The sequence below is a fragment of the Ovis canadensis genome, chromosome 24 (assembly GCF_042477335.2).
Source record: "Ovis canadensis isolate MfBH-ARS-UI-01 breed Bighorn chromosome 24, ARS-UI_OviCan_v2, whole genome shotgun sequence".
Classification (NCBI taxonomy): domain Eukaryota; kingdom Metazoa; phylum Chordata; class Mammalia; order Artiodactyla; family Bovidae; genus Ovis; species Ovis canadensis.
Genome location: NC_091268.1, coordinates 48,999,327 through 49,022,509, shown reverse-complemented (window position 1 = coordinate 49,022,509; position 23,183 = coordinate 48,999,327). Strand labels below are relative to the sequence as shown.

At 49.8% G+C, this 23,183-nt stretch overlaps 2 protein-coding genes across 2 annotated transcripts in view; one reads left to right on the top strand and one right to left on the bottom strand.

The window, feature by feature from the left end:
* The window catches only part of POM121C (POM121 transmembrane nucleoporin C), a 19,184-nt gene extending 1,355 nt beyond the window's left edge, over positions 1 to 17,829 (top strand). Inside the window, exons 2-13 of the mRNA XM_069571090.1 lie at positions 221 to 436; positions 728 to 886; positions 2,486 to 2,566; positions 4,404 to 4,578; positions 8,313 to 8,404; positions 9,504 to 9,577; positions 10,251 to 10,375; positions 10,490 to 10,592; positions 10,821 to 10,997; positions 12,570 to 14,228; positions 15,227 to 15,349; positions 15,659 to 17,829. Coding sequence (XP_069427191.1) covers positions 221 to 436; positions 728 to 886; positions 2,486 to 2,566; positions 4,404 to 4,578; positions 8,313 to 8,404; positions 9,504 to 9,577; positions 10,251 to 10,375; positions 10,490 to 10,592; positions 10,821 to 10,997; positions 12,570 to 14,228; positions 15,227 to 15,349; positions 15,659 to 15,756 — 3,082 coding nt within the window. The 3' untranslated portion in view covers positions 15,757 to 17,829. The remainder of the gene's footprint in view (positions 1 to 220; positions 437 to 727; positions 887 to 2,485; positions 2,567 to 4,403; positions 4,579 to 8,312; positions 8,405 to 9,503; positions 9,578 to 10,250; positions 10,376 to 10,489; positions 10,593 to 10,820; positions 10,998 to 12,569; positions 14,229 to 15,226; positions 15,350 to 15,658) is intronic.
* NSUN5 (NOP2/Sun RNA methyltransferase 5) lies at positions 17,823 to 23,183 on the bottom strand. Its single transcript, XM_069571091.1, has 10 exons — positions 23,014 to 23,183; positions 22,793 to 22,915; positions 21,722 to 21,896; positions 21,520 to 21,628; positions 19,556 to 19,694; positions 19,349 to 19,464; positions 18,807 to 18,985; positions 18,421 to 18,631; positions 18,205 to 18,345; positions 17,823 to 18,128 (listed from the first exon to the last, which is right to left on the bottom strand). Exons 1-10 carry the CDS (start codon positions 23,104 to 23,106, stop codon positions 18,029 to 18,031), a joined length of 1,386 nt encoding a protein of 461 aa, XP_069427192.1. The 5' UTR covers positions 23,107 to 23,183; the 3' UTR covers positions 17,823 to 18,028.

The window sequence follows — 23,183 nt, the reverse complement described above, 5'->3', positions numbered from 1 at the left end:
TCTCAAATTGTTGGAAGTCCACTGTAGGCACAGCTGTTATGCACCTGTCACTTTCTGCCCTTAGATGAAATGAGGGAAAGTTGCCATAAAAATACTGTGTGTTTTATGTTGCCTAAAAAGTTTAAAGCGTCTAAAAAATATCTGAACCCACATGGTTCTTCAATCATTTAAATTTTCTGATGTTTCTTCAAGCTTCTTTGGTATCTTGCATTCTCCACAGGGACTGTGGGACTTTATCACATCGGTTTGTAGTAACACCTCGAAGGCGATATCCAATCCAGCAGGCCCAGTATTCCTTGCTGGGGGTACTTCCCACAGTATGCTGGAATGGTTGTCACAAGAAGACCGTGCTGTCCCCTCGTAATTCCAAAATGGTGTGCAGCCCAGTGACAGTGAGGATTGCGCCTCCGGATAGCAAACTGACTCGTTCTCCATTGTGAGTATTGTCGAATGTCTGTATTTCCTTTATTCTTTTTCGGTTCTCTGACAAAGCAGAAAGAGAAATAGCTGCTTATTTGAATGAGAAATCCCAAATTCTAGTAATTGAACCATCTTTTGGTTTTGTTTGCCTTAGACTGTATCTTTGATTGCCTAGGGTGATTTCTGTGAGTGTATAAAATTATACTTTTGCTTACTGGTTAGCTCCTGATGTCCCGTGACTGAAGTCTGTGCTGTGTGGCTTGGTAATTAGAATACCTTGATGTTGGAATCTTGTCTTTCATTGCAGACCAGAACAGATTATCAACTCAACACTGTCTTCACCATCAACTAGTGCCCCAGATCCATGTGCAAAGGAGACTGTGCTGAACGCCCTCAAAGAGAGAAAGAAAAGGACAGTGGAGGAGGAAGACCAAATATTTGCTGATGGCCAGGAAAATAAAAGAAGGTAACAGGACCAACAGAGTAATTAACAGGCTTCTCCCATGGGCTCCCAGGTTTTGTTGAAATATAGGGTCACTCTCCAGAGATACACAAGCCAGCTGCAGTTTGTGACCCTTAGTAGATTCCCTTCTGTGGTTTTCATAGAAGTGGTTGATAATAAGATCTTAAATTAGTGCTGTTCATTTTCTGGGACATGTGTTAGATAAATTTTGTAGTTTGCTTTTTGTGTAAGTACTAGAGATAAGCCGGCAACTATAAGCCAGGTTAACCTTGTACTTTTGATACAAACCAGTTAAACTTTATTTTTGAGAGAGCATGCTTAAAGTCTTCCCCTCAGAGTCTCCTGGTGTTTAATTATTTGGGTAACCACCAATTACACTGTTGTAATTGTGCTGAGGGGAATGCTTGGCAAACAGAAGTGAGGATGAGAGTATGGTAGATATGTCAGTAATGAGACTAAAACCACTTTCATTATTTGCTTTTCTGTATGGACGATGCAATAAACAGTCTATCAAGGCTTTAACAGGGTTTGCAAGGAGTCAGTTAAAGATTCCAGTCGTTTTTTTAGTTCAGTAAATGGAGCACCCACTATATGTCAGAGCCTATTCCAGGTACAGTGGATAGAGCTTTGAATAAGACAGAGTCCTCATGGGTTTGAGAGAGACCAGAGAAAAAGGATAATAAAAATAAACAAGGTAATCATAGATTATAAACATGTAGAGATAAACAGTAATATAACAGAGGGCAATGAAAAGGGGGCTTCTTTATATACGGTGGTCAAAGAAGTGTTCTCTGAGGAGACAGCAGCCTCACACTAAAAAATCATTGGCCCCATTACCTAGACAAGATTGTTCATATCCTACAGGGTAAAAATTGGTTAGCTTTGATACTTCAGATAACAAAATTGAGTAGGGAAACATTAATGCAAGTATATTTATGTCATAGAAAGATCAAGTAATGATGACTAGAGATAAATATGATTGGCATGTGAGCAGTTTGACCTAATGTCAACTAGCTGAGCAGGAGTGGCAGGGGGTGAGGAGGTGTGGAGGTAGGAGAAGAAATATCTCTATGGTTCACCTAGGTTTCTCATGCTCTCCAGGGTGGTAATTTTTCTTGACCCTAGTGAGCCTGTACTTGAGGATTCTATATTATCTTTCCCATGATAGGAATAAGTGATAATTATGTGCACCATGCAAGGCCCTTCTATGTGATAGGTCAAGTTTTTCTTGAACAGACTTGCCATATTAACCTGTAGAGCACCGCAGGAGTGTGGGTTGACCCCTAAAGTGTTGTTTTTGTTTTTAATTTGGGTATGGTAGGATGGTAAATTTGTGATTCTGATACTTCAGTGAGAAATTAGCAAATAATTGAAATAACTTAATAGTTCAAAAGGTCTTGAAATATTTTCATACTTTCCTTACTGCCCTAAATCTTAGGATAAATTTAACTTTTGGAATCTTTGTGGTTGAAGCATCCCTCTTGTCTCGCAGGGAACCTGTGCTCCATGGAAATAGTATAAAGTCTCGAGAATATGGGAGTATGATTTGGGGCCGGGGGAGAAGTAATCTCGTTTAACTGAGAGTGTTTTGATTTGTCGTAGGCGCCATGACAGCAGCGGGAGCGGACACTCTGCGTTTGAGCCCCTGGTGGCCAATGGAGCCCCTGCTGCTTTTGTGCCCAAGTAAGTGGAAATCTGTGCATGAGATGTACACTGTTTGGAAAAGGGGCTTTATCAGAAATTAATTGTCCCGTTGACTTTCTTCTTTGCTTTTGTATTGCTTTATTAATTCAGGTTCACATCTTTGAAATCAGAGAGGAACTTTTGAGTAGCTTGCCACAATTATTATCTTCTAATTCCTTTTAATATTCTTTCACTAATATGGACAAAATATGCTAAAGCTAGGAGGGTTTATAAATATATTTAATAACCAGGTTATGAACAGACACAAGGTTGGTGCAATGGATAAAATGTGACAATATGAAATTGAAGATAAAATACTACATCTCTACATTTGAGTTTAAATACATTTGAGGAGGAATTGATCTGCTTAATCTGAGCTAGTAGTATAGTATGGCTGCCCAGAAAAGCTAATGTGCTCCTGTCTGTGCTGATAGAACAGAAACTGACATGAGGCTGGTTAGTGGTAGTCCTGCTTCTCTAACTTCTGCTTGGATTGTCAGTGGAGTGTGTTTGGTTTGGTGTACTACACTGTAAGAGAGGATGTGGGTGGTGGTGGGCGGAGCAGTTTGAAGGTGTATAAATACTAGCCCAGAGATAAACAATCTCAAGGAGAATAAGGAAGTTTGGATATTGGTGGCTCAGATGGTAAAGTGTCTGCCTACAGTGAGGGAGACCGGGTTCAATCCCTGGGTTGGGAAGATCTCCTGGAGAAGGAAATGGCAACCCACTCCAGTATTCTTGCCTGGAAAATCCCATGGACAGAGGAACCTGGTAGGCTATTGTCCATGGGGTCACAAAGAGTCAGACACAACTGAACAACTTCACTTTCACTTTAACTTCACTCCAAAAAAATGGAAGGACTGTCAGGTCAAAAAAGAAAAACAACTTGCTCAGTACAACTCCAAGTAGTATCCATTGGTGAGTGTATCCAAGTTAGAGGGAAAAGCATTTTCATCCAGTATAAGAATAAACTGGTCTGTGGTTTGGTATCATAACAGAGATTGAATGGCTCTTCTATAGGAAAGAGGTATAGGGATTCTGTTTAGTTGAAAGTTTAGAAAAGATAGTTAATTCCTCTTAACTCTGATTTTTTTTAAAAACAGTTTTATCGGATTATAATTGGCGAATAATAAGCTGCCTGTTTAAAGTATATAGTTTGATAAGTTGTGACGTGCATACAGCTGTGAAACCATCATGACAGTCAAGATAATGAACATATTGTCACTTCCAAAAATTTTCCTGTGTCCCTTAGTAATACCTCCTTTCAGCTTGCCCCGATCTCCAGGTGTCCGCTGATTGTTTTGTCACTATAGGTTCAGTTCAGTTCAGTTCAGTTCAGTTCAGTTGCTCAGTCATGTCCGACTCTTTGCGACCCCATGAATCGCAGCACGCCAGGCCTCCCTGTCCATCACCATCTCCCGGGGTTCACTCAGACTCACGTCCATCGAGTCAATGATGCCATCCAGCCATCTCATCCTCTGTCGTCCCCTTCTCCTTCTGCCCCCAATCCCTCCCAGCATCAGAGTCTTTTCCAATGAGTTATCTCTTCGCATGAGGTGGCCAAAGTACTGGAGTTTCAGCTTTAGCATCATTCCTTCCAAAGAAATCCCAGGGCTAATCTAGGTTAGTGTGCATCTTCTAGAATGTTAGGCAGTGGACTCATGCTTTTGATTTTTAAAACATTTGACTTTCTTTTCCTGGCTGTCAGATATATTTAGCCAAATTGTTATTAATTAGGAGCATTTTTTTTTTTAAAGAAAGATTCTATGTCCATGGACAGAACCTTAAAAGAATGTCTTTAATAATGCATCTAACTATCTTCTCCCCTTCTTCTTAGGCCTGGGTCTCTGAAGAGAGGTCTTAATTCACAGAACTCAGATGATCACCTGAATAAGAGATCCCGCACCTCTTCTGTGAGCTCCCTGACAAGCAGCACGTACACAGGTGGTATCCCCAGCTCCAGCCGCAATGCCATCACCAGTTCCTACAGCTCCACGCGTGGTCTCTCTCAGGTACATTCATCTTGTGCTGTGGGAGACATGGGTTCCCAGCACTAATTAATCGATCAGCCAGTGTTCACTCCCACCTTCTACCGTCAGATAGTGGTATTACCACTAACAGATACAAACACTTGAGTGATAACTACAGACCAGTGGAGCAGAATAGAAAGCTCTAAAAGTAGAGCAGTCATGTGTGGAAACTTGATACAAGACAGAGCCATTACTGTAGATACATGGGCAAGAGGTGCATAGCTCAGTGAATGATATTAATTTTATCAACAGGTAGATTAAGTAGTCCAGATTGCATTGGATCATAAAAGAAATTTATCCTCTGCCCCTGCTGCTAAGTCACTTCAGTCATGTCCGACTCTGTGTGACCCCATAGATGGCAGCCCACCAGGCTTCCCCGTCCCTGGGATTCTCCAGGCAAGAACACTGGAGTGGGTTGCCATTTCCTTCTCCAGTGCGTGAAAGTGAAGTCGCTCAGTCATGTCCAACCCTCAGCGACCCCATGGACTGCAGCCTTCCAGGCTCCTCCGTCCATGGGATTTTTTAGGCAAGAGTACGGGAGTGGGGTGCCATTGCATTGAGAATTTGATGAGATTTTTAAAATGTTGTCATTCTCTTTTTTAGAAAGAGAATGTAGTAGATAGCCTAGGGAACAGAGCAAGCTTTGCTACCACACAGATACACAGATGTGGGTTCCAGTCTTGGCTCTGACAGTAGCTCTGGGGCTTTGGGCTAATCACTTAAACTCTATTTCTCATTTCTGAAGGATTATTTTAAAGACTGAAGGTAGTGTTTGAAAAGTACCCATTTCAGTGCCTGTTTAATACTCTAGTAGCTAAGTAAAAATAAAGCTTGTGTGGAGGAAGATTTTCCAGGGGAGAAAAATTTTGAGTTAAGTTATACAGAAGGGTCTTAGAGTAATATAGATGAAAGGTGAAGATCTCAGTTGTAGGAATGCTAAAAGGATACAACCTTTGCCTTGAGCACTTTCTCTGGGCTAGACCCTGTACTAACCAAGCACTTTGCATAGATTTCCTCAATTAATCATGACAGCAGGCATATTAAGTATACACTCATCCCTATTTTAAGAATCTTATGTCAGATTTCAAATGTACACAAAAAGAAAATGCCATGATGGACCTCTGTGTAGCTTTACTAGTTAACAGCATTTTGTCAATCATGTTCCATCAACCTCTGCCCCCCATTTGTTTTGCTGTTATGTTTTAAAGTAAATTGAGGACTTCCCTGGTAGTCCAGTGGTTAAGAATTTGCCTGCCAATGTAGGGGACATGGGTTCAATCCCTGGTTTGGGAAGATTCCACATGCTGCAGGGCAACAAGTCCATACGCCACAGTTAATGAGCCCCGCTCTTGAGCCTGCCAGCCACAACTAGAGAAGTCACCACAAGGAGACGTGTGTGCGCTGCAACAAGAGAAAGTCCTTGCATAGCAGCAAAGACCCAGCACAGCCAAAAATAAACAAACAAAAATAAAGAAAAAGTTTAAAATAAACAAAAAACAATAAACTGCAAACATGTCATTTCAGCTATAGCTCCTTCCGTATATTTTTAGATTTTTTTTCACATGAATAAGTACGATACCATTATTCCTCTTAAATTATTTATAATAACTTTAATATTAGCTAATATCACTTCATATCTAAATTGCACTTATTACCATAAACTGTCTTATTGCAGTTACACTGTTTGAATCAGGGACTAAAAATCAATTCATGACATTTGGTTCGTATTTCTCTTAGGCTCTTTTAATCTACACTACTGTTGTTACTACTCTTTTTTTTCTTCATGCTTTTGAAAAAAGTAGATGATTTTGTTCTGTAGGATTTCCCACATTTTGGATTAAGTTTGCATCATCATGGTGTCATTTTAACTTATACACTATCTCCTGTTTTCTGAGACTTGATTACATTTAAGTTCAGTTAATTTGGCAGAATATTGCACAGGTGGTACTGTGTACTCTGAATTTTTTTTTTTTGGTACTGTGTACTTTGGGTTAGGGCTTCCCAGGTGGCTCAGTGCTAAAGAATCTGCCTGTCAATGCAGGATACCCCAGAAACGTGGGTTCAATCCCTGGGTCAGGAAGATCCTTTGGAGGAGGAGATGGCAACCCACTCCAGTGTTCTTGCTTGGAATATCCCATGAAAAGAGGAGCCTGGTGGGCTACAGTCCAGGGGGTCACAAAGAGTCAGAGATGACTGACCAACCACTCACGCACATACTTTGGATTGCATCTTGTCAGGAATAGATGAAGTCTGGTTGTTTCTTTTTGATGTTAGTCAGTGGGGATTGCCAGTCTAATCTGTTTTAGAAGGTTTAGCAGGTTGCAAAATGGGGATTTCCTTGGTTGTCCAATGGTTAGGACTCGGTGTTTTCACTGCTGGGCCCCCAGTTTGATCCCCGGTAGGGGAACTAAGATCCAGCAACCCTTGTGGCTTGGCCAAAGAAAGAACAAGAAAAACGGGCTTCTCATGCATTGCTGGTTGGGAGCATCAGTTGGTCCCCTTCCCTGCAGGGCAGGGTGGCAGTGTTACCGACAGTAGAGATGCACATGCCCTTTGATCCAGCAGGTTTGCTTTGAGGAATTAACCCTACACATACGTCAGAGACATACACGAGGATGCTGGTTGTGCCATTGTTCTAGTAGTGGGAGCTTGGAAGCCGTGTGAGCATGCCTTTTTCAGAGACTGGTTGAATAACTTATAGTATTTCTGTAAGTTGAAATACTACGTAACTGTTAAAAAGAATAGGGCAGTTTTAATAGGTACTGATGTAAATGGTCTCAAAGTGTAATTTTAAAAATGCATAGTGCAGAGCTGTGTATAGTGTCCTCTATTCATCCTGCGGTTTCTTGCATCTTTTGATGTGTGTAGAATAACTTTGACAGGATGTATTAGAAACTGGTAATAACTATTGAAATAGGAAGGAAATTTTTTACTGTGTACTTGCTGGAATATAGTTTATATTTTGGCCACGGTGGGCCTTCGTTGTTTGTGGGCTTTCTCTAGTTGCAGCAAGCAGGGGTTGCTCTTCATTGCTTCTCATTGCAGTGGCTTCTCTTATTGCGGAGCACAGGCTCCAAGGTGCACAGGCTTCGGCAGTTGTAACACTTGGGCTCAGTAGTTGTGGTGCACAGGCTAGTTGCTTCACAGCATGTGGGATCTTCAGGGACCAGGGATCGAACCGGTGTCCCTTGCGTCGCAAGGCATGTTCTTAATCACTGGACCACCAGGGAAGTTCCCAGACTACCTTTGATATCAGGGAACGCCACTTGGTGAGAAGACAGATGTATGGATAATTCTCATATAATGATAAATACCACTATGTTACAGAAGTCATAAATGTCATGATAATGTATTTTTAAAAATAAAGTTAATGAAATAAAACTGAAAATTTGGTGAGACCAAAACTAAACTAGTTTACTAGGTTATCTTCATTGGAACAGTTTCTTAATTGACTTTTATTGTTTCCATAGATAACATGGAGCAAATATGTACGTCTTAGCTCTAAACTGTGAAGTGATTGTGACATCTTCTTTTTTAACATATGCCAAAAGTACATTCTTCCGTTCTACTTTTATTAGTTAGCATGCCATTAGTTCTTCAGACTTTTTCTTAGTTACTTAAAAGGAGATGTTATATGCAGTGATGAACAGAACTTTATCAAAGGTCAGATGATAGACTATCAACCAGGGTCAATCTTACTTGTGTTCGACTTTTAGCTGTGGAAGAGGAGTGGTCCCAGTTCGTCTCCCTTCTCTAGCCCAGCCTCATCCCGCTCCCAGACACCAGAGAGGCCAGCAAAGAAAGTCAGGTAAGGTAATCAGGTCCATCTAGTCAAGGCTGTGGGTTTCCCAGTAGTCATGTATGGGTGTGAGAGTTGGACTCTGAAGAAAGCTGAGTGCTGAAGAACTGATGCTTTTGAACTGTGGTGTTGGAGAAGACTCTTGAGAGTCCTTTGGACTGCAAGGAGATCCAACCAGTCCATCCTAAAGGAGATCAGTCCTGGGTGTTCATTGGAAGGACTGATACTGAAGCTGAAACTTCAATACTTTGGCCACCTGATGCGAAGAGTTGACTCATTGGAAAAGACCCTGATGCTGGGAAATGTTGAGGGCAGGAGGAGAAGGGGACGACAGAGGATGAGATGGTTGGATGGTTCACCAACTTGACGGACTTGAGTTTGGCTAAACTCCGGGAAGTGGTGATGGACAGGGAGGCCTGGTGTGCTGCCGTCCATGAGGTCGCAAAGAGTTGGACACAACTGAGTAACTGAACTGAATCCATTATTAATTGCTGCATGGATTAATGAGAGGGGCAGGAAAGGAGGGACATTTACTTGGCTCCTGGGTTTTCCTCAGCTCTGATTTGGAGGACTGAAGAATCAGCATGTAGATGACAGTGAACTGCCCACCTGAGTCGCTCTCATCTCTCCCCATTCTTTTGTTCCCAACTGTAGAGGCCGCGGGCTCTCTCCCCCACACTGTAGCATGAGTGGTGGGGGTGCAGGAGTAGAGATCGCATAGAACAGGGCAGACAGAGTGAATGATGTCAGTGGGCAGCAGACTTCACATTCTGGACTCCAGCGGACCCTCTGGGCACCTGCGGTCAACTGTAGGGATCAGGCCTGTGACTAGAGGTTTTAGGAACTTGGTGGGCTGTAAGTAAGGTTTTGAAAAGTGTCGATTTGTGGTGGTTTCTTAAGACAAAGGTTTCTCCATGGCTTCCATAAACTGCCTCCATTCATTTCTATTGGGATTTTCTTTTGACTTCTATTTTTTTTGTCCTGGCCTACTGAGGTCCTAAATCATGGTGGTTCTAGACTAGTTGGTAGGCAAGCAGGTACAGGAAGTTATCCAGTACTTTCTGTCAGCAAGTCTTTCTAAACTTAATTGTGCCTTTTTCTCCTGCAGAGAAGAGGAGCTTTCTCATCATTCTAGCTCTTCAGCTCCGTTGGTAACAGACAAGGAGTCCCCGGGAGAAAAGGGTGAGTTGATGAGTGCACTAGAGCAGCTGTTGGTGGAAGTATGGAGCACTGCCTTGTGAAGGGCCTGGTGGGCGCAGAGAAGGATGCTTCTGTCTTTCAGAGGCTCAGAGTCAGGTAAGGGAGAAAGATGACTCAGAGAAATACAGTAGGATACGTGATGACAGTAGGCTATGGATAAGTTTAGGTTGAGGTATCTGTGAGCAGTCCAGATGACTGTTGTCCAGTAAGCAGTTTTCTGGGCTTCCCTGGTGGCTCAGTGGTAAAGAATCCACCTGCTAATACATGAGACACAGGTTTGATCCATGGGTCAGGAAGGTCTGGAGAAGGAAATGGCAACCCACCCTAGTATTCTTGCCTGAAAAACCCCATGGACAGAGGACCCTGGCAGGCTACAGTCCAGAGAGTTGCAAAGAGTTGGACATGACTGAACAACAGCAGAAGTAGTTGGATACTTTGATTTGGAGCAATTCTCCCTTTATATCCTCTTGACTGTTAGAAATAATCTAGCAAACACCATCCAAGAGCCCAAATCATGGAAAATAGAATCTTTGAGAGATACCCAGTGAAAATTCAGTGTTAAAAAAAAAAAAAAAAGAAAATTCAGTGTTAAAAACAGGAGATAGATAACCTGTCCATTTCTGGCAGAGAAAAATTTCTTTCTTTCTTTCTTTAGTTGCCAATCCAACCACGTGGAAGAAGCAGAACTCATGGAATTCCCCATCAACACCTGGCAGCTCTGGGCAGCGTAAACGGAAGGTTCAACTGCTGCCCTCTAGGCGAGGAGACCAGCTGACCTTGGTATGGTCCTGTCCCTCTACTTCTGCCCACCCCAGCTTAGCTCTACCTTAAGAAGGCTAAATACAGGATTCTTACAGTTTCTCCTGATTGACAACTTCTTTTTCTCTTTGGTAGCCTCCACCTCCCCAGCTTGGTTATTCGATCACTGCTGAGGACTTGGACTTGGAAAAGAAAGCTTCGTTACAATGGTTTAACAAGGTCTTAGAGGATAAGACTGGTAAGGAATATAAATCAGTTTCACACTCCAGAGAGGCTTTGTATCCTTGGGTTTTATTTTGGTCTTTCTCATGTGGGAAATCCATTTGGGCCCTCAGTGGAATCTGGAGAATGGTGAGCATTGAAGGGAGACCTTTGTGAGTTGTACCGAGGCCCTGAACTTCCCGTGCTCCATGATCTGCAACTGGAAAGAGTTCCCAAACAGTGTCATTTTTTCTTTCATCCCTAGACACTGCCTCGACCTCTGTCACCGAGGCCCCACCTGCCAGTCAGTCTTCTTTCACTGTGACCCTGCCTGCCGCTGGGACTGCTTCATCCCCAACCTCCCTCCAAGCCCCTGGCGCTAACCCCCTGTTGGAGAGCTTGAAGAAGATGCAGAATTCCCCGGGGATCCCTTCCCTCCCTGGTGAGTGGGAGAGCTTACTTTGTTTTGTTTGTTTTTTGGCCGCACCATACAGCTTGTAGGATCTTAATCCCCTGACCAGGGATCAAACCCAGACCGCTGCAGTGGAAGCGTGGAGTCCTAGCTACTGGACTGCCAGCAAGTTCCCAGGAGAGCTTGCTTCGGTGTGTGTAATGACATCAGCTTTTGTTTAGGTAGAAGTAAAAGCGCCAGGACTTTGCTGGTGGTATATAGGTAAGAAGAGTCTACCTGCCAGTGCAGGGGACTCAGATTTTTTTTTTTTAATTATTTTAATTGGAGGCTAATTACTTTACGATATTGTGGTGGTTTTTGCCGTACATTGACATGAATCAGCCACGGGTGTACATGTGAGGGGACTCAGATTTGATCCCTGGTCTGGGAAGATTCCACATACTGCAGGGCAGCTAAGCCCACATGCTCTAGGACCTGTGAGCCACAGCTACTGAATCTTGGGTGCCTGGAGCCCCTGCTTCACAGCAAAAGAAGCCACCACAGTGAGAAGCCCACGCACCACAACCAGAGAGTAGCCCCCGCTCATGGCCACTAGAGAAAGCCCGTGCGCAGCAGCAAGGCCCAACACAGCCAAATCATTCAACAAAAAAAAAAAGTTTTTTAAAGAAGTAAAAGCACTATGCTCATCAATTCCTGGAAATTGTTCCAAAGGTTGACCCTGTTCTAGCTCCTCTAACCAGAGCTAGTGCAGGCTTAAGAGCTTTAGAAGCTGTCATCAGTTTTAGGGAAGGGCTGCAACACTCAGAGCTGAGGGAGGGAGCTTAGTTTTGGTCGCCAAGTGGCTCTTGATTTGAAACCTAGTCCCTCAGCTCCTCTGAGCCTTGTTTGTCATCATCTGTAAGATGAGAAAATAAAGCTGACCTCGTGAGGTGTCCCGGAAGTGTCAGTGATCACATGGTTAGGATGTCTTATCCCACACTTAGACTGCGGTCACAAGGTAACATTACTCTTCTCGAAGTTTCCAAGGTCTGCTGCTGTTCAGCCTTCCTGGCACTGCATATACACACACTCCTCTGCTGCGCTTTGTCGTATCGTAAAATGTGTCAGGCATCCAGATGGCTCAGAGACCATCTCCTCATTCACGGTTGTGTGCTCTCTACTTGCACCTTGTGGGTCGGTATAGCACGGTGCGTCTCTGTTAGCTGTGTAAGGTGTATCTAGATTATTGACTGGACTTAAGTTCAGGTGATTGGCATTTTCTTTGTTTCTATATGTGTTATCCCTAGCAGGGCCCACGTTTTATCCTCTTCTGAAATCTTTCTTATGATCTGTGAAGGGTAGAGATTACAAACACTGGCCTGTTTTCAGGAATGAACACTTTTTAAAAGTTCTGTGACATGGATTTAGTCGTAATTGTTGACTGTTGAATCCCGAGCACTGTGCTGGGCCTTGAGCACCATCACATCTGAAGTAGTCCAGATTTGCCTTCTCCACTTTCTTTCTCCACAGAGCCTGCTGGAGTGACCACCCCTGTGGCCGATTCGCCACACCGTCATATCTGCAGTATTCCAGATTTGCTTTCTCCACTTTCTTTCTCCACAGAGCCTGCTGCAGTGACCACTACTGTGGCCGATTCACCCCCAAAGACACCCAGTCCTCTGGCCTCTCTGAGCTCCTCACAGTCAGGAGCGCTTCCAGCCACCTCCTCCGACTCCAGATCCACCACTGCTCTCTTGGGGCTGACCCCGGCTTCTTCCCCAGGACCCGTCACCGATGCCGCCAAGTCCCCTCCAGCCCCTTCAGCTGAGACATCCGCCAAATCTCAGGCCCTGTCTACCCCGCCTCCCAGCCCCAAGCAGAGCATCCTGTTTGGAATGCTGAGCACCCCAGCTGCTAACCCTCCTGCCTCTGTAGCCCCTGCTATGTCTTCAGCATCGCCCATGTTCAGGCCCATTTTTGTGGCCCCCCTGAAAAGCGAGAGTGGGGACCCCTTGCCCTCTAGCCCTTCCACGGTCACAGCCGTGGCATCTTCTAGCTCGGCCCTCCCCACGACTACCAGCAGCACAGCCCCCACTTTCAAGCCAATCTTTAGTAGTGTGGGGCCACCCACATCTGTGCCCGGGCTAACTCCCTTCTTCAAGCAAACAGCTACTCTGGCCACTACCACGAGTGCCCCTCTCTTCACCGGCCAGGCCACTGCCACCTCCACAGTGACTTCCGTGACCACAGCCAGCACCTCCACAGACTCTGCTCCGAAGCCCGCGTTCAGCTTCGGTGTGAGCAGTGTGACCAGCACCCTGAGCAGTGTGACCAGCACCGCTGCTTCCGCCTCCCAGCCCTTCCTCTTTGGGACTCCCCCGACTTCTGGTGCCAGCTTCACCCCAGCTGGGGGCTCCATATTCCAATTTGGCAAGCCTCCCGCCATGCCCACCTCCACATCAGTCACCACCTTTGGCCAGTCGCTTCCCAGTGCCCCTCAGACAGCCCCCAGCAGCAGCAGCAGCAGCACTGGCTTCAGCAGTTTTGGCAGCAGCCTCAGCACCTCCGCTCCAGCCACCACCGGCCAGCCCACGCTGACGTTCAGCAGCACCGCCACCCCAGCCTTCAACATTCCCTTTGCCTCGGGCACCAAGCCCACTCTCCCATCCTACCCGGGCGCCAACCCCCAGCCCACCTTCGGGGCCACCGAGGGGCAGCCGCAGGGGGCTGCCAAGCCGGCTCTCGTGCCCAGCTTTGGCAGCTCTTTCACTTTTGGAAACTCTGCAGCCCCAACCCCGACTGCGACCCCAGCGCCGACCCCAGCCCAGCCAGCGTTCGGCAGCGCCGCTCAGCCGGCGTTTGGCAGTCTGAAAGCCACACCCTCCGCCTTCGGCACCTCCACCAGCACCCGGCCAGCCTTTGGCAGCACCACAGCTGTTTTCTCGTTTGGTGCGGCCACCACCTCTGGCTTTGGCGCTACCACCCAGACTACCAGCAGCGGGACCAGCGGCTCAGTGTTCGGCGGCCCAACGCCGTCGCCCTTCATGTTTGGGGGACCAGCCACCCCGGCTGGGAGTGGGGCCTTTGGGATGAGTGTGGTCACCCCGGGCACCAGCGCTGCCTCTGGAGCGTTCGGCTTCGGGGCAGGACAGAGTGGGGCCACTGGCAGCACAGCGCCTTTTGGGGGAGGCTTGAGCCAAAACAGCTTGGGCACACCCAGCCAGACCACATCCTTTGCCTTCAGTGTGACCAGCACACCGGACAGCAAACCTGTGTTTGGAGGTATGATCCCGAGTTGACTTGGCCCACGGGGCAGTGTCCACTTGTTGGAGCTTTATATAGGGGTAGTGAGGAGACGGGCGTTAAATGTGTCCATACAGTAGCAGTTTCTTGGGAAGATCTGTGATTACTGAGTGCAGAGGAATGCCTTTCTGAGAAAGTAACAAACTTAATCTCCGAGACTGTGACGAGAAGGGTTTGGGGGGTGGGTGGAGGCGGGTGTGAGAGGGCCCCTCAGGACCTCCCGAGTAGTCGCTTCGTAGGCGGGGAGATGGTGTAGGATCACAGGCAGTGTCTCACACTCTGTGGTTGTGAGTGAGGCCTGTCAGCACTGTTGTTCCCAGCCATGTTCAGTTGTGAGATGTAGGCCTAAATTAAGTGGTAGCTGGTGAAGCCAGCCTATTGAATCTGAAGCAAGTACAGTGGGAGGGGTGGTGGCCAGGTGTTCTGGGGGGCTGAGGGGAGGGGGGGTCTGGAGCAGTGGTGGTGACGGGTGGGAGGGGAGGGAAAGCCTGAGTGGCAGAAATCTGCCTTCCACCACCCCCCCCCCACGCCCCCCAGCCAGCCTCCTCCTACGTGAGGGAAGTCAGGGCTGAAGGGACGGTAGGACTGGGTGGGGAGTCCCAGTGGGCCTCAGGGCGGAGAGGGGAGGACAGGTGAACGAGGAGAGACACAGCGCATCTAGTCCTGACGGGAGGTAGTTGGGCTCCGGCTGAAGGCAGAGGTCCACTGAGTCGGCCCCTGTGCTGGGTTTGTTGGCTGAGGGAATGCAGGGGCCCTGCTCCTTAGGTGGCCAAAAGCCAGCCCTGCCGCGGCACCGCTGGTAGCTGGGAGGCTCGCCCGGGGTAGCGGGTGTGAAGGTCAGTGCTGTCCTTCAGTGAGGGGACCCAGGGCCCAGGTGTCCTTCGGGAAGGCCCTGCCAGGAGCCGAGCTCCCTCGAGGCTCCTCCCCCACTGCTCCCCAGCCTGGTCCCTACAGCTCTCTCTATTTCTCCATCCTAGGCACCTCCACGCCCACCTTCGGTCAGAACACCCCAGCCCCTGGGGTGGGAGCAGCTGGCAGCAGCCTCTCCTTTGGGGCGTCCTCAACACCTGCCCAAGGCTTTGTCGGAGTTGGACCTTTTGGTAAGTGGCCAGTGTGACCTCGTCTCCTCTCTGAAGAGGGGTGGGGCGGGCTGGCAGCATCCAGCTGTCCGAGGCCCGTCCAGGAGTCCAGCAACACCCATGTTTGGAGTTGGGCAACTGACCATTCGGAAGCCAGGTGAAAATGCTGGTCTGGGCCTTGTTCCCAGACTGTCTGTGGCCTTGTGATTTTGCGTTTTTAACCAGCGCCTCTCCCAGAGGGATTGCCGTTTTCCAGTGCCCACTTAGAGCATTTAGAGAAGTGCTCCTGGGTCCCAGCCGCCCTGATGAGATCTTGTTGAATCTTTCCAGGATCGACAGCCCCTTCCTTTTCCATTGGTGCGGGATCCAAGACCCCAGGGGCTCGACAGCGGCTACAGGCCCGGAGGCAGCACACCCGCAAGAAATAGCCTTCGTCCCTCACCCAGCCCCCCACCACCCCTTGCCCAAATCCGGACCTCGGCACCTGCTAGGAAGAGCCTCTGATCCTTCTGGTTCCACCACGCAGACCAACCCCAGGCCTCTGGCTTCAGCCCGCAGGGAGGTAGTGGCAGCGCCAGGGGCTGTTTCCCTCTGTCAGGAAGCAGAAGCCCCAGGTCGGGGGGGTCATGGGGGGAGGGATGTGGCAGGGCAGAAGCTGTTACCTTACTTGAACAGTTGAACTGGTGAAGCTGGAGAGAACTAAAGAAACATCTGTACATACTGTCCACTTCCTTCCCCGACGCTCGTGTAGTGTGTGAGCTCAGGCAGGCAACCTGCTGCCCACCTCCTCCCCGAGAGCCATCTTGGCTGGAGGCCAGCAGGTCAAGCCCTGCTGCCTGCATCTCTGTGCACTTGATGGGTTGGGGTGGACCGTCCCCGAAGCCGCACCGGGCTTGGCTTGGCTGTACAAGTGGCTTTCCCCCCCCAGTCCCATGAGGGGACTGTTTCCCCACTTCTTGCTGCTTCATCCCTCACTGGTTCCTTGCAGGGTCAATTCCTTTTAAAATGATCCTGAGTCTAGCTTTGCCTTGGAGACCCCAGCGGGTGCAGCTCCTGCTATTCCACTCCTCCTGCCAAGTCCGAGCCAACCTTTCACCCCCAACCCACTCTGCCAGTTTGGCCCCTCAAAGCTTGGTGGCTCAAGACTGTTAGCCTGGCAGACCCAGGGGTGGTACCTCCCTCCGGAGAGGGAAGCTCTTGGCACAGGCAGGACACACTGCACACACACAGCCGCCCCACCCCGCTGCTTTCAGCTGCCTGCTCACCCACCGTCCCCATTGGCCTCCCGGGCCTGTCTGCCTCTCCGGGATTTTCTGTTTAAAGCTTTGTCCTGTGTTACTTTGTCTGATGCTCATATGTCTGTTGCTCTTTGAATCGAGTTTGGAGGAAGAATTGAATTGTGTGAGTGGCGGCATGTTGGTAGTGCCGGACTTAACTGTTGCTCAAGTTTCTGGGGCCTCGCTCATCGAGTGTGGAAAGTGGCACCACTCTGTGGCTCCAAGTGCCGAGTCTTGAATTCTCACATGGTGTTTCGACTTTAAAGGGCTGGCAGCCCAGGAGGACGGGGCCATGGGGAAGGGCTTCTGCCCTATGCTCGCTCTTTCCCACCTACCTAACCTCAGTGTCTGTAGTATATGGTAGAAACCCTAAATTAATGAACCGCTTTTTAAAATTGCCGTCTTCCTCCCTCCCTTCCCTTCCCTTCCCCCTTTGTTCCCAACCCAAGCCCCTTACCCCAGGCCCATGAGCCTTGCTGCCATGCCCGTCCTCTTTGGGAGAAGTATGAATGCGTGTGTCTAAATTAAAAGAAAAAAAATATTTAAACATTTTTTAACAATAAAAATTTATTTTTGTATTTAAGCTAAATTGCCTTTTAAATTCCTTCAAGCTTGGTTCATTGAGGTGGTTCAGTATAAATGCTATTTGACTAGAGATTAGTTGTGTAGAGTTAAGTTATGCCTGTGTGAAGAAGAGGCTCAGATGCTGTCCCGGCAGCATTCCTGAGGGACTTGAGCTTCTTCTGGAAACAGAAAAATGTAATTCTTATTTTATGAATAATGTGACGTAGGTGTAACTAGTCCCCTCCCCTTTGTGACTGAGGGTGAATGGTTCGTGGCGGGGGATACGCCTCCACACCCCGAGAGCTCTGTTGCGTGTGGAGCTGGGGGGGGGCCTGAGTCCCGGGTACCTGCTCGGATGGGAGGGAGCGGGCACGGGTCTAGAAATCAGGCTGCTGCCTATACCTCACGGAAGGTAGACCCTCGGCTCGATTACCTCAGCTCCACAGGCAGGACAGCTGGTCCAGGAGCCCCCCGCCCCAAGTGTGAGCGCGTGAATGTGGGTGTGGACACGTACGTGCACTGGACAGGGACGGGAGGCTGGGACTTTCCATTATAAACGAAGACTGAATTCCTGTGAGTCTAGTTGGAATTTTTAGTATGAATGTGAGATTTTTCTCTTTGCTTATGTCATTAAGAATAAAAAAACTGTGATCTATCGTAGACCGTGTCCTGCGTTTTATTTTTGTGAGCAGCAGTGCGTCTCACCCACAAAAGCACAGCCCAGGGAAGGGACCCAAAGCAGAGGAGTGTCCCGTCTCTCTCCAGCTGGAGGAACGGGGTTCCCGGTCTTCTTCCTCCAGCCATAACCAGACTGCCACCTGGGGCCGAGAGCCTGAGAGGAGTCGGCGCTCTGCGCCTGCTAAGTGCCAGGGCTAGCCGCCGCTTTCCGCCGCCTCTTCTTCCCCTTTGGGGCTGGGCTGGGCGTCAGCTCTGAGTCTGCCGCTTCAGCCTGTGAAACGCTAGAAGAAAAGTAAAGTGGGTGAGATGTGCCCCAGTCCTCCAGCCTCTTCCAGGGAGGCCCCCCTGGTCACTCACCTCGGCACCTCTACCCGTTCAAGCACCGCGATGAAGAAGCCACCGGTGAGCGTGGTCTCGGGGGAGGCCCGGAGGCAGTGTTCAGCGCCTGGAAAGGCGCCGAGGCCTCGGTGCGGCCAGGAGGGGAGGACGGCAGCCAGCCTGCAGGCAGGCAATGGGATGGGCTTCTAGGTCAGAGGCAGCCCCCTCCCCAAGGCTCTGGTGGACACCTACTACCTGAAGGCCCCCAGGCTCTGGTGCAGGGCGGCGTGCACCACGTCTTCATTCTCTTCCTGGCAGACGGAGCATGTGGAGTAGACGAGGCGTCGCAGGGCGGGGAACGTGAGTGCGTGGCTCAGCGCCCGCTGCTGGAAGGCAGCCAGTGCTCGCAGGCGCTCCGGGCTCGGCATGCCAGCCTTGGGCTCCTCCAGCTGTCTGCTGGGCATCCCTAGGGAAGAGTGCTTTCAGCACAGCCAGCCTGGAAGAGCAGGTCCCGCTTCCAGGAGAGCACGTCTGCCACGGGTCACAGGAGCCAAACCTCAGGCCAGGACAACCGACTACCCCTCACGCCCCAAGGTTGCCCTGGGTCCGTGGGCCCTGGGCCGTGCTCCCCGCCATCTCACCAGAGCCGCTACAGGAGGGATCCAGCAAGATGTACTGGACCTGACAGTAACGCTGGTCCGAGGGCGAGACCGTCAGGAAGTCCTGCTCGGCCAGCTCGCAGCAGGAGACCCCCGCCCGGGCCAGCAGGGTAGCCATAGACGCCAGTCGCTTGGCATCCTGGTCAAAGGCAAAGATCTTCCTAGGGAGGAGGGCAGAGTTGAAGTGAAGTGAGAGCTTAATGGAGCACGTAAGAGCCCACAGCTCTGACACAGTAACACGTACGTGAAGTCAGGACACACAGACTATTTAAATGTCTTTAACTTCTAAAAAGCTCAGTGGTCAGAAATAGCTGGCCTGGGCTCTGTGCTCCGAGGGCTCGGGGACTCACATCTCCTACCTGCCACCCACTGGGAAGCTTAGGGAGCTGCCCTAGGTCCAGAAGGCAACACTGAAAGGCAAGGCCTTTCAGCCTGTAGGACTTCCTGGAATAAATGCTCCTTATCTCTTCCTACAAAGTACGGGATCAGATCCCACCCCACTCCTGTCTGACCATGGCACTCACCCTTGGTTCTTGAGAAGAGCAGCCAGGTGACTGGTCTTATTGCCTGGGGCAGCGCATGCATCGATGACGTGGGACCCCGGGGGCGGAGCCAGCAGCATGGCCGGGAGACAACTTGCCTGGCGGCGCAGAGCACAGGGGCTGGGTGAACGGAGGCCCCAGGCTGACCACCGCCCACCTGTTTCCCCCCTTTCCACCCATCCTCCCTACCTTGTCTTGCAGGATGAGGTGACCGGCTTGGTACAGTGGATGGTCATGCAGATCTGTTTGGGCAGGAAACACAAGCAACTCTGGCAGCAAGGGATCCAGGAGAAAACACTTCCCTTTGAGGGCCCTGATGTCATCGAGGCTGCCAGGGAATACGAACTGCTTATTTCACATTTTATGCCTCCCTCCATGCCAGGTACCAGCCAGGCACTTCACACATCACCTGACTGCTTACTGGTGTGACAAAAGCTTAAAACTGCTGTGAGTATATTAACACGCTGATAAGACAGAGACAACAGTTCAGAGAACGGGGTTCTCAGGCCAGACTCTATGTCCAGAAGATGCCAGAGGTGGAGACATGGGCACCTCAGCCTCTGTACTTCTTGAAAACGGTAGGTATTAAATGACATGCAAACCTCGTAGGAAAAGATTTCGCACACATTAGGCTTGCAACAGCCAGTACTATCAGAACATAACCCTGGGGGGAGAGGCCTGGTACAGGGAGGTGAGTACTGAGTCGATTCCTGATGGATGAATTAGTACCCAGAGGAGCTGAGGTGAAAACTTTGTTCTCTAAACTATGGAAAAGCACTGTCCATTCACTTGCCCCATGTAGAAAACATGAGAGAATAACAACTCAGATGAGAAAGCTAACAAGCAGCGGAAAGAAAAACTGAGTCACTCAGCCGTGTCTGACTCTTTGAGACCCCCTGGACTGTAGCCCACCAGGCTCCCCTGTCCATGGAATTCTCCAGGCAAGAATACTGGAGTGGGAAGCCATTCCCTTCTCCAGGGGATCTTCCCAACTCAGGGATCAAACCCAGGCCTCCCACATTGCAGGCACATTCTTGACCACCTGAGCCACCAGGGAAGCCTGACAAGCAGCAGCGCTGGCATCCAAACCGACACACAGCCATCCTCCACCACCCTGGTCTCTGCAGGCCGACAGGGAGACATCTGCAACAGATGAGGGCGATGGAGGCAGAGGACGCCGCTTCCCAGAGCGGTGAGGGGACAGAACAGGAGGCAGGAGTGCAGGGGCAGGGCGGCCACGGAGCAGCAAGCACCGCGGGAACACAGGTGCACAGCAGACGCGCCTGGAAGGGGCAGGGAGGCACAGCCCAGCGGAGGGCCAAGGGTTTTCAGTGAGGGAGTAAAGCGTCAGATCTGCGTTCAGAACTTTCTGCAGCCAACACAGAGAGGACGAGTGTGACAGCAAAGTCTGGACGTGGGGAGGCCGGCTGAGGGTTCTCGCGCCAGCCACGACAGGATATGATGCTGAAACCTAGGCAGTGTCCAGAAGGAGAGACTCTAAAGGCAGAGCAGTGAACGCCCAGACAGACAGGAGGGAGGCGTGTACAATGACTCAGTTTCGACTTTGACCAAATGGGTGCGCAATAGTGACATCTGTCAAAACAAGGAGTGCACCAGATGCCAAGTTTAGGGATGCAAGGATGTGAAGTAATCGATGTGTGATATACCGCAAACAGGACAAAAATCACATGACCATCTCAACAGATGCAGCAAAGGCATTTGAAAAAAATCAGCATCCACTCATGATAAAAATTCTCATCAAACTTGGTACTGAAGGAACATATAGCAACGTAATAAAGTCTGTATATGACAAACCCACAGCTCACATCACACTCAGTGGGCAAAGGCTGAAAGTTCTTCCTCTAAAATCAAGCACAAGACAAGGACGGCTACTCCAGTCACTTCTATTTAATACAGCATTCCATGCTCAGTCGCATCTGACTCTCTGCGACCCCCATTGACTGCAGCCCGCCAAACTGCTCTGTCCAAGGGATTTTCCAGGCAAGAATACTGGAGTAGTTTGCCATTTCCTCCTCCAGGGGTTCTTCCTGATTTAAGGTTTGAATCTGCATCCCCTGCACTGGTAGCCTGATTCTTAACCACTGAGTCACCTGGGAAGCCCATTCCATGCTCAGGTAGGGTTCTAAACTCACCCAGAAGCCCGACCCTGGTAGGAGAAACCTTGTCTCTTAAAATAATCAATGGCATCTTCAGCGCAGGTCTTCAAAGTGTTCACTCGCACAAATCGAGGCACGTGGGAGGCTAGGAAGCAATCAGCAGTGAGTGAGCAGAAACCCGGCCCTCTCCTGAGGGCCTGATGGCTATCCCCCATCTCCACAACCCCTCCCAGCTCACCTGAGCCAGGCTTGGATCCCACTTCCAACAGGTCCTCGTTCCGGCTCACACCTTGACGAACCTTGAGCCGCGCCAACTCAGCCTTCAGCCTGGCCTGGTGCCGCTCCAGCAGAGGTTTCCATCGTCCCCCACGCCCTCTAAAGCCTCTTCCCAGCAGTAAGTCATATACTAGCACCTGGGATGGAGAAAGGAGGCAAGAAAACCTTGAGTATGAAGATCCTGGAACTCCACAGGGCTGGAACTGGAAAAGTTAAACAGACCACTTATCAAGATAGTAGTGGGTAAAAGTGAGCTTCCCTGTTCAAGGTCACACAAGAAATTGACAGACAGGTACACGATCTGAACCTGGTACCTGGCTTCCCAGTCCCGAACCCCTTCCCCATGCTTCTCACCAGGAAAAGCTCTGGATCTGAACCCTCCTCGTCAACCTCACCTTTTCGTTTTACCTAAACAGAGCCTGCTGCACTATCAACACTTTGGTCTTCTGTTTCTTTCACACAAGGCTCAAAGTTAAAGCATGTGCTCTGCTGGTAAGTCGCTTCAGTCGTGTCCGACTCTGTGCGACCCCACAGATGGCAGCCCACCAGGCTCCCCCGTCCCTAAGATTCTCCAGGCAAAAACACTGGAGTGGGTTGCCATTTCCTTCTCCAATGCATGAAAGAGAAAAGTGAAAGTGAAGTCGCTCAGTCGTGTCCGACTCTGCAACCCCATGGACTGCAGCCTACCAGGCTCCTCCGTCCATGGGATTTTCCAGGCGAGAGTACTGAAGTGGGGTGCCATTGCCTTCGCCTAAAGTATGTGCACCTCCTCTCAATTCATAAACCAGTGAGGGGCTGCGCCTCCTCATTTCGGAGGAGCGACTTGCTAGCATCACACAGTGGACGGCGACGGAGCAGACACCCTAAGGTTAGGAGGGGCTCACCCTCCTGTTGGAGATAGAAATGGCAACCCACTCCAGTATTCTTACCTGGAGAATCCTGTGGACAGAGGAGCCTGGTGGGCTGCTGTCCATGGGGTCGCAGAGAGTCGGACACGACTGAAGCGATTTAGCATGCACCCTTCTGTAATTACCTTGGCTAGGTGCGGCCGCAGCTTCTTCTCGGCTCGCAGGAGGCCGGCCTTGGCGATCACGGCGTCCAGCACGGCGGAGTAACGCTGCGTTTCGCACACCAGCGCGTACAGCTGCTTCACGTTCTGCGCTCGGCCGAGAAGACCCAGGTGAGACGCGGGCCGGGCCGAGCTAGCCCCCTGCCGGGGACCCCCTCCCGGGCACGAACCCCGAACCCTGCTACCTGGAAGTTGCTGGCGTACACCAGCCCCTTGAGCGAACCCTGGCGGCTCTCCACGCCGGCCAGCACGGCCGCCGCTGCCGAGTACACCGCCATGCTCCGTGCCCGCGCGAGCGCCTTTACGGCTCTGTCGCGAAGCGCGCGCGGCTCCGCACCGCCCCCACCTGACTTCC